Genomic DNA, 16,419 nt, shown 5'->3' with positions numbered 1-16,419 from the left:
ACAAGAGTCTGAACAGGGATCCCCATACCAGGATGTCACGAGGCTTCCCAAGGAGCCACACATGGATGGGGTGGCTCATCATGGGATGGAGTTCAGCACTAAGGACAGGTGCACCCAGGGTACTTCCTCAGAATTCCAAAGAATCCACAGTCCAAGCAGAGGTACCTGCAACAGATGCAGCTCGGTCCTGCAGACCCTTCAGTGCTGCAGAGTGTTATGGACCACCCAAAAGCACCACCCAAACTGCTCCCTCCCCAAAACACCTGACCATTACACAACTCCTGGCACTGCCCTGCCCACAGGGACACCTTTCCAGCACAAAGGGCCTCAGAAAACCCACAGTGCTGCAGGGTGTGGAGGGGCACAAACATCGCCAGGAGTCACCACGTGCTGGCAAACACACTGAAAACCCTGAAGGAAACACAGGAAACTACAGACAAAATAACTTAGGAGGCATGAAAACATATAAATCATTCCTCCAAGAGAAAGTATCCTGCCAACCAATCTTCTCCATCTCCCGTATTTATTGTTTCCCATTTGCAGTCTAATACTGACTTATTTTTCAATATTTTGCTAGTAATGTCTGATCGGTGACTTATGCTGAACAGGCTGATATTTATCTTCTGTTCCCAAGTTCGGGGTTTTAAATAAGCACCTCTCCAGGAAAACTGACAGCAAACCCCTAATGAAAGGAACAGGAACTGATCCCAGAGACAAATGGGGTGATTTCCCCTCTGCCACCTCTCCCAAAGGACATAAAGTCTCACATTCCACTACGACTCATTCTGCAAACAACAAGAGAATTACAGCTCACTCCTCTCCCCTGACCTGCTCCTCCTCATCCACCCCTGGGGGTGAATCACAGAATGGCCTGGGATGGAAGGGATCTTAAATCCCATCCTGTACCACCCCCTGCCACGGGCACAGACCCCTTCCACTGGCCCAGGTTGATCCAGCCTGGCCTTGGACACTTCCAGGGATGGGGCAGCCACAGCCCCTCTGGGCAACCTGTGCCAGGGCCCCACCATCCTCCCAGCCAAGAATTCCTTCCCCATATCCCATCTAACCCTGCCCTCGGGCAGTCTGAAGCCATTCCCCCTTGTCCTGGCACTCCAGGCCCTTGTAAATAGTCTCTCCATCTTTCCTGTAGTCTCCCTTCAGGTCCTGCAAGGCCACAATCAGGTCACCCCAAAGCTTCCCTTCTCCAGGCAGAACAATCCCAGCTCTCCCAGCCTTTCCTCCCAGCAGAGCTGCTCCATCCCTCTGAGCATCCTGGTGCCTCCTCTGGACTGGCTCCAGCAGCTCCCTGTCCCTCCTGTGCTGTTCCCAGGGCTGGAGCAGCTCTGCAGGGGGGTCTCACCTGAGGGGCAGAGGGGCACAATCCCCCCCTGCCCTCTGCCCACGCTGGGGGATCAGCCCAGGGCATGGGGGTGCCAGCACACACAGCAGACAAAAAAAAACCCCAAGCACAAAAAACCCAATAACCCTTTTGACATTTCTAAGCTCTTGGAACATGCCAGAAACTTCACTGTATATTTAAATCTTTTTAATACAAGAAGTATGAGGACCTTCTCATCTGTCATTAAGACAGTGGAAATTTTCTTTTTCCCATTTCAAGAGTATATCTCCCAGAATACATTTCAATGGATTTTTGTTAGAATTAAAAAATGAAGCAGAAGAATGTTTGGCAAGCTGGTAAGAAACCCAATATCCAAAATGCTTTCTCAGCAAAGGCTCAAGATCAGACCACAGCAGTTCCTACTGTGGGCTTTGTGCTGGGGAGTGCTGTTTGCATGTTAAAAAAAAAGCTATACAATTCCCAAGCTTGTATTGCATCCAATTTAAAATGGGTTAATAACTCTGGGTCAGAACCTGCAATAGCTAAATTGCAAAATCCACTCAGTCAAAATGCTCTTGCTGAGAAGCAATGGTATTGAATTCCTTCCCAAACCCATCGGAAAGGGGAGTCAGGGAGCAGAGGGAGTTCTGCATCTGCTCGGAAAAGAAGATGCTTTTTAAAGCATCTGACATTAAAATTTACATCTTATACTCAAGATCGGAGAACCTGTAAAATATTTCTAATTCATCTCTTATTTCATTCAGAGATCTGCAGGTGAGTACAGTGCACTTTCTGCAGCTATTTTCAGCCAGAAAAAAACATCGCATTATCTCCCTAAAAATGAGTTTGACTGAAAATGTGAACTTTTATCATCACAGGGAGCCCACCTGATCCTATTGGAGCATCCCTGAAAGTGATTCCAGTCCAGGCTGAAACCAAAACAGCCAATTTCAGCAGTGCTGGATTTGTTACAGCCCGAGTAAGAACAGTTTAGTAACTTCCAGTTCAAGTAATACCAAGAACAAGCCAATGCATTTATGAGAAATTTTGCATTTTGTGGTACATTTCAGACTGGACATTTTAAGACCCATAAATATTTGATTTCTTCACTGCAATTTGCAAGCTGAAAACTTTCTCTTAAACATTACCCAGAAGAACACTCAAGTGCTAGAAACCTGCCTGGGTTTATGCCAGTCAGTTCAAATTGCTTCTGTGAGTTAATATAAACACAAGATTAAGTCAGCATTAAACAAGAAATATACACTGCTATGTTATTTTACAGAGTTGAGGGTGAAGTTATCAACATTAAACACAAACACTGGGACAGATTTCCAGATTCCAAATCTTCCTCTCGGTCTCATTTGGAAACCCTCACTGGCCAGGAGGCTCAATTCCCTGCTTGTGCAGGAAATTCACTCTCTTCCTAAAGACTTTTTTTGGACATTTTTACACAGATTTAATACAAGCCTCTCAACCAACAGGCAAACCCAGCGAGGTGTTCCACAGGTAACTCCAGGATGTTGGCTCCTTTGGAGATGTGCCATTAGACTCCCCAACAAGGAAGTCTCCAACACTGAACACCAGCAGCAGCATTTAACAACACAAAACACTGTTCTCCCTCTGGAGTTCCAGTTCACTCTGCAGCACCAAAAAATTGTGTTTTCCTCAATCCTTCCCATTTTGGGCTCCCAGCCCAGAGGTGACAAGTGAGGACAATCTGCCCAGGCATCATTCCCAGGGCTCTGGCACCACGCTCCGCTGAGGAATGCAGGTCTGCAAATCAGCCAGGGAAAAGGCTGAAAGTGTTGAAGAGGCACACAAAACCCTGACCTTCCTGGTCCACTCCATCACAGAACTGCACACAAACCCAGTGAAAGGGTGCTGAAGTAACTCAGAACATATCCCACGTGGACACAACTTATCCCAGTCCAGGAACACAGACCCCTGCTGCCTCTGCAGCTCACCTGTACCATTTGCAAGGTAAAAACATTTTAAAAAGGAAGAGCTTTCAGCTTCAAGGAAATTTTTTTAACACAAAGTTTAAGATAAATAAATTGTTAGGGAAAAAAAAAATCTCTGTGTGCTTTTCCACAGTGATAAAAATAGTAAAATGCAAAGAAATCCTTTGAGATAACATTAATAATTCAACAGCTCTGCAGGTTGTCTTCAGCCATCTGCAGCCCAAACGGTGGGTTCCTGGTGTGCCAGCCTGCTCTAGATTCCTAGATCAACTCCTCCCCAGGGTTTGTTTTCCTTCTCTAACCTCTGTGTTCAGCACTAACACTGAGTTTTCTTCAGAGGTTTATGATGTCCAACATGTTCCTTTGCCCAGCCAAGGCAGCTCCTGCCCGCGGTTCACACGCCAGCAGTGACACAGCTCCTCACAAAACACACCTGGAGCTGCTGCCTTCACTGGCTACTTCATAAGCACTTCTTCAGCTCAGGGCTGAATTACCACTGTCACTCACTACCCCAGATATCCACAGACACTTCCTATTCACTTGCTCTGGGAACACTGTGCATCTCCTCGGTCTGGCAGGGAGTGACACCACCAGTGGCCAGTGACCTCAGCTCCAAAGGTGCCCTTGGAGATGAAAGGGGATCGTGTGTGACCAACTGTCCTTAAGATTAAAAACTCCACACTCGAGCAGGTTGATCCATTGTCACAGCAAAGCAGCCACTGCCTTCAAACCACCCTCAGATGCAGAGAAAACCAAACTGGTGTTCCCTTGTCCCTGCCAATCATTTCCTAAAAATAATGAAAAATAATAGAAAGCAAATCTTTTACTTCTATGATCTTTCTTTATACAACATGCAAAAGAATCAGTAGGCATTTTCCAGACGTTATTCTCCATTTGATCTGTGACAACAGGTTTCCTCCTCACCTCAGCCCAGCTCTGCTTTGCATTCCTACCGGCTTCTCCCAGTCGCTCCACCGCATTCCCACTCCTGTCTAGCACTGCCTTGAAAAGGTGTCGGTCTTCCCAGGCACTGACTGACTTCAGCTTCAGATCTTCCTTGCAAGCTATTCTTTCAAATCATTCCTAGACGGCCCTCTCAGATCTTTAGGGAGTCAATAACACCGGATACACACGGCGCGTTTGATCAGGAGTCGCTGTCTCACTCCAGTGGAATCCCTGAGCCACAGCCAACTACTTCACAGTCAAACAACTTCTCAAAAGAGGAATTTTCCTAAGTTTACAGGAGTGAGTAGAAGAAAATGATCAAGATCGAGCCCATGAATTCCAGTGAAGTGTCAGGAACATGAAGATGGAGATGCTGGTTGTGTTTGAGAGGCACACAGTACAGAACGCTGGCCCCTGGCTTTAAATTCCATCCTGCTGCTGTGCCACGGAGAAAGGGAGAGGTCCCTGAGGGAACAAACCATGCTGCAGACTGCTCCTGCTTGAGGCTTCATCAGGCTACAGGGAAGTCAAGCAGAGGGAGAGCCAGGAACACAGGGCTCACCCAGACATGGAGAAGGGCGGCCTGACCCAACCCATGGCTGTTCCCACAGTAATTACACTGATTACACCTCACTCCCATCCCCTGCCCAACAAGAGCTGCTCTGGCTGTAGGTCACCCTGCCACAGCACAGCAAGGATAAATCAATAAATACAAACCCAGAAATAAAAATCCTAGTGAGGGTGTCACTGGCAGAACCACTGGGACAATAAGATAAAAAGGAATTCTTCAGCCCCCGGGCCCATCTGTCACCTATTGCACCCATCCCTATCATGGCTTTGAATTAGAGAACGTCACTCACACAAACCTGGGTTTAAGTAACTAATTAGATAATTCATTGAAAGAGGCACCTACAGTACCTTCTTTAGAGAACAGAGGAACAAGACACACGTCATGGGTTTATCAAATTTACTGGCAAGGCCAGTTAAAGCTACGAGTCACAGAAGGATCAATAACCCCCTCAGCTGCCCGTGGCCTCGCTACGCCAACAGTCACCTCTGGAAGCAGCCAAGGGTGAAGATCTGCACAGCAGAGAGCCAATTAAAACAACACCTCAGAGAGGCAAACACAGCCAATCCCCCCAAACTTCCCAGAAAACCAACACAACCCACGGAGCCAGAACTGAAACTCCGAGGAAGCTGCTGCCCTCGGACTTCTGTCTACACACAGGCAGAGAGAAGAAACGGAAGAACCAGAAAAGCATTAATGAAGCATTTCTGAGACATCCACACAACCTCCAGCTACTGAAACACCCCCAATGCCAGGCCAAGCAGGGGTGGTTGGCAGCAGAGACATTTCCCAGTTGTCACCACGACCAAATTCCGGTGACATCTGCCACGCTTGAGAGAGGAGAAGAAAAGCCTCACAGAGTGACACATTTTTAACTAAAGTATGCAATCTGCAACATATCTGTGTATATCTTTAAAGGTGGTTTTTTTTTTTTTTCTCTGCCTGCTATTCATAGACCTTTCAAATTTCCCCACACATGCTGGAGGGCAGGGGGTAACTACCCACCACAAGGCAGATGCTGATTTTCAGTAGCAATAATTGCCTGACTCCTCTGCAAATCCCAACTGCTCAGCAGCACCAGCCCCCAGGACTGCCCCGGCCGCCCAGACAAAAAAAGCAGCAGGTTATATATAGGTAAATTCCTCTCACTGCATTTTCAAATGGAGAGACACAGATATAGCTAGTTTCTGACATTCCATTTGCTAATGGTGTTCATTTCACAGATCTCAGCTGAAGGCAGAACATTCACAGGGTGAAAAGCGAATGGCCGAGTCGAGGATTTCGGTGTTTCCCGCTGGCGTACAAAGGTCAGATCTTTCTCTTTCAAAGTCTGTGCCCAGTTGTGCTCTCAGAGCTGTTAATCAAAGTCCCTTCTGCTCTGACATAAAACATTTGTGGACACAGTGCAGCCTCCCACCCCCATCCAATCAATAGCCAACACCTCAGTTCAAACGAATCCCTGTTCTAGGGGAGGGAAGACACAAACCCAGGAGTGAGCTGACATTGCTCATGGCTGACAGTTCCAGGAGAGCCTGGGGTTGGGTTGGGTTTGGTTTGACAGGCAGCAGGGGCCACTGCTCCCACACAGTTCCCACACCTCACAGGGCTGCAATCACCACTGGCAGGAACTACTGAACCAGGATGGGCTTCAACCACTGACCCAGGAGAGAGACCCACACCATCACCAGCTCTCAGGAGCAGCTGGGGGGGCTCAGCCTGGAGAAGAGGAGGCTCAGGGGGGACCTTCTCGCTCTCTGCAACTACCTGACTGGAAGGGAGTCGGGCTCTGCTCTCAGGGAACAAGGGACAGGATGACAGGAAACAGCCTCAAGTTGTGCCAGGGGAGGATTAGACTGGATAACACCAAAAAGAAATTCAGAATTTACAACAGAAAGAGTTGTAAAGCACTGGCAGAGGCTGCCCAGGGTAGGGGTGGAGTCACCATCCCTGGAAGTGTTGAAAAAACATGTGGATGTGGCACTTGAGGACGTGGTTTCGTGGTGAACATGGTGGTGGTCCTGGGTGACGGTTGGACTTGATGAGCTTTAAGGTCTTTTCCAACCTTAATGATTCCGTGATTCTGTGATTTCAGCTCCCAAGAAAGACCAAACCAGTCTTAGAAGAGGGAGGAAAATGAGCCACCAGTGCTCCAGGATCAACCAGCAGCCCAAACATGGCCATTCAGTGCCTGGGAAGCTTCTGTGCATTGAAACAACGATCTCAAGCTGAAACGATGTGCACAAACCCACACCCCCACCATCCTTCAGTAATTCCCTCCAACACACGGAACATCAGAGCCACAGAATCCCACACTGGTCTGGGTTGGAAGGGACCTTAAAGCTAATCCCATTTCACCCCCTGCCATGGGCAGGGACACCTTCCACTAGCCTGGGTTGCTCCAAGCCCCGTCCAACCTGGCCTTGGACACTTCCAGGGATTTACTGTGCAGGCAGGTAAACTCTGCTTGTCTGAATTAAGCACATTTGTATGCAGTTCTGCTTTAATCTGCATGTCCAGAGAAACCTAATTGTGTATTCCTCTTCTCATAAAAACAGGATTTAATTCTCACTCAGCAAGTTATGAGGCAGCAGGAAAAAAAATGTTGAAGTAAAACTATTACAATCAGCTTTGTTGCTCTCTGCTTATCTTAGAAATCAATATAAATACAGTAATTCCTAATTTAAATATTCAGAATTTAATAGCAACTTGTCAGTAAAACCTGGTGTACTTGGGAGTGTTTTCATTTAAATCAAGTTACATGCTTTGGTTGCTGCCGAGGCTGAGATTTAATTCAATACACAAAGCATAACTCCAACCCTCTTGTGTTAAAAATATTCTTTAAATAAATAATAGATCAAAGCAGTGTCACTTTGATGGCATATGCAGTCCATGGAAGGGGGAGAGCCAGGATTAAATGTTTTCAGAGCAGCCCTCGTGGAGAAGGGGCGGGGGACACCAGTGAATGCTCACTTATTTTCTCCAGATTTACCACTCATTACTCTGCTGATTCGATTCTCCCACTTATCAGAGTTCTGCCTTCCAAAGAACCTTCAACTTCATAAAAACTCTGAGGTTTTTAGAGCAACAAAGCAGGATGAAAAGAAGAGTCATTCCTTCCCAAATCTTAGTGAATCATTTCCTATAACTATAGCAGAGCTCGGATCACTCCCCAGGACTCCTCGATGAATAAGGCAAAAATCTGCCACTGCTCATGGTTTTCATGATTCACAGGGACACGACAGATTTACCTGCAACTTGGACAAACAGAGACTTGGTTTGGTTGACCTTTGAGAATTTCTTCATTTAGAGACAGGCTGGTGTGTTTAACGACAGGTGATGGGTCCCAACCCAAGCTGTGACAAGTTCATTTATCAAATTCAAAACAACGGAACGTTCTCCACACTCAGCTCACAGCCAGAGCTACATCCTCTTCCAGCAGCATCCCGGAGACAAGAGCACACCTGGAGTCCATCAGCCCTGGCTTGTGGGGAAGGGGGGCGAGAGACAAAGCACCAGGGGAACGGGACAGACCCTCAGCCACACTGGGACTGGAGGGAAGGGGCTCCAGACGGGATGAGCAGCTCCAGACAAACACTGGGGGCCGTGGGCACCGACACGGCTGCAGAGCGTCCGGATCAGCGGGATCAGCGCCCGGAAACAAGGGAAGAGGAAGAGAGGAAACTTTCTGAGGACAGCCACAACAAGGAATAATTAATCAATGATGCCAGAGAGCATAACAAAGCAGCTCGGGGAGAGGGAGGACCGGAAAGGGGGAATGAACGGCAGTCAGTTTCCAGGCGTTACTTTGTGTCTGCCTTCACACCACCCTTCCCGACTGCTTCCCATCCAACTCCCACCAATCCCAGGTCCCGGGTTTTTATCCAGGTGCCTCATTCCCTGGACAAACCTGTCACACTCTCACTGCCATTTCCAGCTGGGCTGTGGGAAAGCAGCAGCATGAGCGAGCTGCCTTCCACCTCCTGCTCACGGACCACAAGATTACATTTCATGAATTATTTTGCAGGATTAACCAAACTCGAGTTGGCTGGGGGGAAATATTTAACAAACATCCCCATGCAGCATTCCAAACCCTCATCCTCAGAGCCCTTCCTTGCCCAGATGAGGTTCTACCTTTGTTATCTCATATCAAATGCTGAGCAGACAGCCAATGACAGCTAAGGAGGGGAATGAAAGACATGAAAAATAACTCCTAAGATTTAAAAGTAATGAGGTAGAGCATTCTCAAATCAGCTGCTTCTCCTCTCTCACGTGTCTTTATGTGCTTTCTCTATCTTCCTATGCACCTGTTCTTAAACAAAAAACAATGATACACAACGGCAAGTTTGTCCAAAGGATCCCTGATCCAGCAGCAGCACCACCGACCCCGGGGTGAAGTTATTTGGCTCAAGCTGACAGTGAAAACAGAAGGACTAAAGAGAAAATTCTGGATTTGCTTTTATTTCCTTCTCTTACAGGAAGCAGACTCAGTATCGTGGAGTGACCCAGGGCCTGACCTCGCTGAGTCGTTCCTGCAGCAGTGATGTTGTGACAGGCACAACATTCACAGCACAGGAGAGTCTGGGAGGAGGACACTGCAGCTCCAGGGGGTCAGGAAGCAGGAGCTGGGCTGTGGTGATCACTAACCACTGCTCTCTTCATCAGAAACATTCTCTCTGGCCATAACAAGCACGTGAAATGTTTAACACCAACCACGGAGAAGCTGCTCCTCACCCCCTGCACTTGTGCTGCTGCTGCACAACCTATTGATCACCTTGACCCAGCCAAAGTCATTCCCAAATTAGAAAGAGACAACTTTGCAGATCAGGAAATAAGTGAACAGGAAGCTTCCCAGGAAGGCAGAGGGATCACTAAAATAGACAAGCAAGCTCATCACACCTCCACAGTCTACTAGAGAAAGTCTCTTCTTTGCCAAAACCCTTTAGAGCAGAAAGAGCACACACGTGGTGTCTGTGCCTCCCTTAAATCGCACCCAAAACACTCAGTTCAACCCGGGAATGATCTGCCAAGTCACATTTTCAGTACATGATTCTCCTCAGGGAAATGACTCTGGTTCAGCCAGAGCCTTCCCAGAACTTCTGAGAACTATAACCACCCCTCTAGGAACACTGAGACAGGGACAGCATCCCTGTGCCTGATCATAATGCCTCTGGAAAGAAATTACAGCATGGAATTTCAACAAGTTATTCCACAGCATTACAAGAGGAATCATAAACATAACGGAAACTTGGTCACCACAAAAATTCACAAATATCTATAAACACAAAGTTATGTGCAAAACAAGTCTGGGAGCCACGGAATCCTGCAACCCAAAGTGGATTCCAAGAACTGACTGACTGGAAATGATTATCTGTGACATTTCTTAAATGTTTTGTTTGCTTTTTACTTAAACATTGAAGTTGGGACACAGACACAACAGAGGATTCCAGACCCAGCTGGGATCTTTCTTTGTCTCTCTTGGTTTTGTGAGTTTAACACAGAGCATGTCTCCAAACACAGGGAAGCTCCCAATGTAATACAACAAGAGCTTCATCTCATAACGATTTCCTGCCTCCAAATTCCCAAATCTCAGTTTCCACACACACAAACACACCTTCATTTTATATTCCACGCAACATGCTGGCGGCAAGCTCCAAACCCACGAAGTTCCCGTGCAACTTCACCTCCAGAGAGCTGTAACTGCTCAACCTACTGCACCTGGAGCCTCCCCATTCACCTGCAGAGCTCCTGCACACCTCGTTCATTTTACTGACTTTCCCAAAAAGCACCAAGTGCCCAAATTTCCTTGAAAGAGCTTAAAGGATGGAGCTGCTCTAAGAGCGCAAGTACCACGAGCATCAATTCAGTGCTTCCGCTCCTTCTGCATGTCTGCTTCCCCTAATTCCACATGACTGGGACACAAACTATGGGATCAACACGCAGAGTTTCATCTGAAAACAGACCCTGCTGCAGCCCAGTGGCCCTCTGGGCTCTCACCGCTCCCTTTCCACCACTCTCCCCACTCCTGCTCCTCCAAACCCCACCGCGCCCGGGAGCATTACCCGGTCCTTCATCCTCCAGCTCTGGGCCAAAGACTTGGAGCCTTCGATCTTCTCGCAGTGCCTCTTCTTCATGAAGGCCAGGGGCAGGTTCCAGTCCGTCAGGTCGGACTCATCCTCCTCGCCGAGCCCCAGCAGAGGCGACTGCAGCATCTCGGACTCCATCGGCGGGGCGGCTCCGGGCGGCACGTGCGCGGCGATGTCCAGCCCGGCACCCAGCGGGGCCGGGGGTCCCTCCGCCGGGAGGGGGGCGACGGGCCGAGGGCGGCGGGAGGCGGCGCTCCGCAGGCAAGGGCGAGCCCGGGGGTCGCAGCGCCGTCACCTGGCGCGGGCAGCGGCCCCGGCCGGGCTCGGCGGCGGCGCGGCCCGGGGAGCACCGAGGGGCCGGCACCGGGCCCGGGGCCTCCCTCGCGCCTCTACCCCCGCGGGCCCCGCGCTCCCTGCGGCGGGCGGCGCGTCCGGCCCATGGCGGCCCCTGGCACTCCGGCGGGCCGAGAGCGGCTCGGCAGCTGCGCGGCGGGGGCGGCGGCGGCGGCGGGACGCGCGCCCCGGGCCCGGCAAGCGCGGCTCGGCTCAGCACCGCGCCACGGGGGCGGCCATCTTGCCCGGCCCACAATGCCCCGCGCTACGGGCCGCCGCGAGGGACACGCCGGACCTCGGGGCCGCCGCGTTGCCATGGGGACCGCGCGTTGCCATGGGGACCGCGCGGGATCACAGAATCCCAGGATCACTGAGGTTGGAAAAGACCTCCGGGATCATGGAGTCCAACCTGTGCCCCGATCCCCACCTTGTCACCCGGCCCAGAGCACCGAGTGTGTTCTTTGGACACCTCGAGGGATGAGGACTCCACCACCTCCCTGGGCACCACCTTCCAGTGCCTGATAACCATTTCCATGAAGAAATTCCTCCTGATGTCCAGCCCTGAATCTTCCCTGTCACAGCTTGAGGCCATTTCCTCTCCTCCTGTCCCTTGTCCCCTGGAGCAGAGCCCGACCCCCCCCGGCTCCCCCCTCCTGTCAGGGGGTTGCAGAGCCAGAAGGTCCCCCCTGAGCCTCCTTTGCTCCAGGCTGAGCCCCCCCAGCTCCCTCAGCCCCTCCTGCTGCTCCAGCCCCTTCCCAGATTCCTTCCCTTCCCTGCACACACTCCAGCCCCTCCATGTCCTTCTTGTCATGAGGAGCCCAAAACTGGACACGGCACTCGAGGGGCCACAGCAGTTCTGGCACAGATGGACAGTCACTGCCCTGCTCCTGTGGCCGCACTATGGCTGGTACAGCCCAGGTGCCATTGGCTTTCTTGCCCACCTGGGCTCAATACTGACCCCTGGGGTCAAGTTCATTGATACCTTCCAGATGTCAAAAAATGAATACACAAAACAAATCAACACAACTTGGGTTTCCATCCCTTGGGGCAGCACAGGACTGACAGCACCTCACACCCATCCACCTGGACCAACTGTCCTACAGTTACAGTTCTGATGGGCTTCACCTTAAATCAAGATAAAAATCAATCCCTGATGCCAAGCTGCTGGTTCGGAGCAGTGGGACCCTTGCACTGGTGTGCCCTGGTGTCCCCAAGCACACCCAGGCACAGGTACCAGTCCAACAATGCCCATTCTTGGACCTCACTTTGCTTCGGGTTGTGTGGTCATTTCTACTGGGACAAAAAAGCAGGACAGTGGTGAAACTGGGCAACAGCCCCCATCAGAGCACTGCCTGATTCATGTGCACTCCATATAGGAGGAAAGGCAGGTGCAGTATTTTAGGGAGAGATCCTCCTTGCTATCAGACTGAAGATTAATGAATATCAAATATTGCTGCTAATGAAGTTCCTCAGTGTTTGCTCCCAGCAGTAATCAAGCCCCACTACATTCACATCTGCAATATTTGAATGTGTAAAAATGATTTCAAAGTAGAAATCAAAGAATACATGTGTAATTTGATTTACAGAACCATTAATCTTCATTAATGCTTTCCATGTTTTTACGCTCGTGGAATATTTTAAATGCAAAGATCTTTCTTTACAGTATATTGGAATATAACATTTCTTGGGGAGGCCAACGTTTGCTTTTGCTCTTGCTCCTTCCCTTTCCTGATGGAGCTGATTCATTGCCTCACAGTGCTTTGTGCTGATGACTGATCATAACTGCATGATTGTTATCGGGACGAATTGCCAGGGTGTGGAAAATGCTTATGGTTGTGTTTCTGCAAACCTTTAATGAATTCCTCAAAGGCAGCTACACAAAATCATAGAATCGTGGAATCCCGGAATGCTTTGGGTGGGGAGGGACCTCAAAGATCGTCCAGCTCCAGCACTCTGCCGTGGAAGGGTTGGAATAACAAGCCCAACACGCCACCTGAAAAAATCCCAGGCTCTGGAGCAGCCGGGGCAGCTAATCCAGTGCCACGGGGCTGCACAGATGGACCCTAATCCCGGCTCCCGGCAGCTTTAGGGAGCGTGTGCCAGGCCCGGCGCCTGCCCTGCCCGAACGTGCTGCTGGGCAGAAATCCCTGTGAAGGACACAGCTGGCAGCGGGCACAGCTCCCTGCACGGCCTGGAGGTGATTAGTTCAGACAGGGACTGCTTTCAGTCAGCCAGGCAAAGTCCACAGCCTGTGCTGGAAGAGCCGTGTTCCCTCATCCCTGCACACCCACGTCCTTCCCTGTCACTGCAGGGACTCCTCTGAACGGCCACCCTGCTCCCCTGAGGCTCCTGACCTTCCTCCCACCCACACCAGCATCACTGCTGGTCGCCTGACCAGGGCTCTGGGGGAATTGGGATGGAGAAGTGGGCATGGAAGACTTGGCTGAGCAGAGCCAAAGTGATTCCTTGCCTGTGGGGACGGGAACCATGAGCAGGTCTCCCCTTCAGCTCTGAGTGCCTCAGCCCTGCCCTGCCATGCTCCCATGAGCTCAGACGTGCTTCCCAGGAGGATCTCAGTCTAGACCTGCAGCTCTCCACTGTTCCTGCTGTGATCCACCTTCTCCTGTTTAATTGCATCCTTTCTCAGCACCACTGGCCAGAATTCCCTGCTGCCAGCTGCTCCATACCAAAGGCAGCATGTGGTCCCTGCTGCTGCCATCAGGACCCCAATTTCCATGCAAAGTCAACCCTCTGGCCCCAGGTTCTGGGCAGAATAACATATTAAACTGACCCCTAGTTCCTAGGGAATGCAGGGAGTGGAAACACCATGTTGGGTAAGGCACAGTAAGTGATGCCCTAAACCCAAAATGCAGAAGGATTATCTTCCAAAAACACACTTGGACACATTCTCCCACCTGTCACTCTTTTTAATGAAAAATCCTCTATCTCAGGCTCTGCCAATGTCCTTTGTTTTGTCTTATTCAGCCACCTAATTCTAATTCCGCTTTTGGGCAGGAAGAAACAAAGATATGGAAAGGAGAATGTTACTCATAAATATCGAGAGATCTTATCTCTCAGTTTCATTAGGCAAATTCATGGCCACCAAATGAGTCAAAGTCAGATGCCAAGGTCTGTGCCCTGAGCCATAGGACCACCTTTTCCCAGGCTTTAGGGGCAGGTGTTTGCCTCCCTGCGTGTGCAGGTGACCACATTCCCTCCCCACATGCAGCCTCTCAGCCCAGCACTGTCTGCACAGCCATGGCTGTGGTTGTTTTAGGCATTTACGGGTCCCAACAACAAGGTTGGTTTTAACACTTCAGTGAGGGGAGCTTTATAGCCTAAAGACAGTAGGTAAAATATTTATTAGGAAGAATATCTATTTTTAAGTAAGTCTGATTTCAGTTCTATTATTTATGCATGTGCAGCACACAGACTTCCTTCCACACAGTAAATGTGAATCAAAGACTTGGGGCCGGGAACTGGAGCCTGGGGAGGGCGGGATCGGGAGGCAGGTGAGAAGGGGGCGGGTGGTGTTATGTGCCAAATCCAATACAAATCAAAACATGATTCATAAAATTGACTCTTCATCTCGTAAAAGAATCCCAGTGACCTCCTCTGCGAGACGGAACAGACGCGTCTATTCCTGGCGCTGCCGCGCTCTTCCCAACCCGCTTCCTCTAAATCCGGGTGGGCGGGGAGGCGTGTGCTCGCACGGGCACTGCCCTGGCTCCGGGAGAAGCGGCACTTGGAGCATTAAACCTGCCGGGTGGGGCTTAACGGGACACCCTCCTGTCCACCTGCCAGAGGCACTCCCGGGTAAGGGGAGCAACTCCTGCCGCAACTCCGGCTTTCCAGAAATTGTCCCCAGTATCCAACCTAAACCTCCCCTGGCACAACTCGAGGCCATTTCCTCTCATCCTGTTCCTTGTTCCCTGGGATTAGAGCCCGATTCCCGCCTGGCTCCACCCTCCTGTCAGAAGCTGGTGAGAGAGAGAGAGAGAGAAGGTCCCTCCGAGTCTCCTTTTCTCATGCCGGTTGTTCTGCAGTGCCCCAGCCCCCGATGTGATGTGCTGTTATGAGCACAGTCAAACTGCCTTAAAAATATGAGAGACATAAAATGGGTGCAAAGCAGCGTCTTAATCAGCAGCATTCATTGGGAATATGATAGGGATTCATTTTCTCTTCTCACATTGAAAAGGCCAGAATTAATACTGGGTCAAAAACGTCTCCTCGCCCTTTTAGTGGAAGAAATACTTGGGCAGGAGGGGAAATTCTTCACCAAGTAAGAAGACAGAGGGAGTGAGAAGCCACTGGAAGCAGAAAATTTGGGAGTTCTCTTTTCTCTTTGCCTCCACTAAACTAAAAAAGGGCTACTTGATGAATCAGTAGCTGTAGAGTTTAGTTAATGAGTGTATTTGACATCCTTGGATACCAGGCAGTGCACAAGTTAGAAGTCATTTAGACCGTGAAGCAACTGCCGCGTTTCCCTCCAAAGGCGACTTCAGTTCACCACAAACGTAAAGATTTCTGTGTTCCTGCTGGCACAGGGGAGACTTAAATGACCCCTCTGAAGACTGACAAAAATTGGCTGCTTAATGGAGCTGTTTTTCTCCTGAAGCCTGAGTGAGGCTGCACTCAATACGCTGGGGATGCGATAGATTGGATAGTTTGTAGGAGCCGTTAATAGAGTTCTCAAACTCCCGGCCATCCATCTCCATGAACGGCGTTCCAGACCCGCAAGCTCATTTGTTATCATTATCTCCCTTTGTCTCCAAGCAGCCCGGATAATTTGCGAGGTTATCGGGCTATGTGTGTTTAAAAACATGTGATAGATGTCACCTCTGCAGATATTCTCTGCTTTTCTCATTATTAAGCACAGAAGTATTTCCTTAAACACCGTGTCGCTATTGCAGATCAGTATCAGCTCTGACTCAGCGACAAAACCACCCCAGTGCACTGGAAATAGGAGCCAGGGAACTCTACTGGCTCCTCCCGAGCCTGGCAAAAGCACTCAGCCCAGAAGTCCTGGTTGCTGGTGTATCTCGGTGCAGAACCCTTGCCAAGCACACCTTCCTGCGGGACCTGATGTTCCCCTCAGCCAGAGCAGAACTGGCTGATAAGAAACAACTCAGCCTGTTACAGGAACTTCTCCTACTGCCTTCACTTCGGCCTTGGGAATGTGAAAGTTTC

General features: G+C 50.0%; 1 protein-coding gene across 1 annotated transcript in view; it reads right to left on the bottom strand.

Moving 5' to 3' along the window:
• The window catches only part of RPTOR (regulatory associated protein of MTOR complex 1), a 102,662-nt gene extending 91,615 nt beyond the window's left edge, over positions 1 to 11,047 (bottom strand). The window contains exon 1 of the mRNA XM_051797321.1: positions 10,873 to 11,047. Coding sequence (XP_051653281.1) covers positions 10,873 to 11,034 — 162 coding nt within the window. The 5' untranslated portion in view covers positions 11,035 to 11,047. The remainder of the gene's footprint in view (positions 1 to 10,872) is intronic.
• Between the last annotated feature and the right edge of the window lie 5,372 nt (positions 11,048 to 16,419).

This window comes from Manacus candei, unplaced genomic scaffold (assembly GCF_025592945.1).
Source record: "Manacus candei isolate 608988 ecotype Guabito, Panama unplaced genomic scaffold, ASM2559294v1 h1tg000047l, whole genome shotgun sequence".
Classification (NCBI taxonomy): domain Eukaryota; kingdom Metazoa; phylum Chordata; class Aves; order Passeriformes; family Pipridae; genus Manacus; species Manacus candei.
The sequence above is the reverse complement of the archived record's forward strand: the minus strand, read 5'-3'. Positions and strand labels throughout refer to the sequence as shown.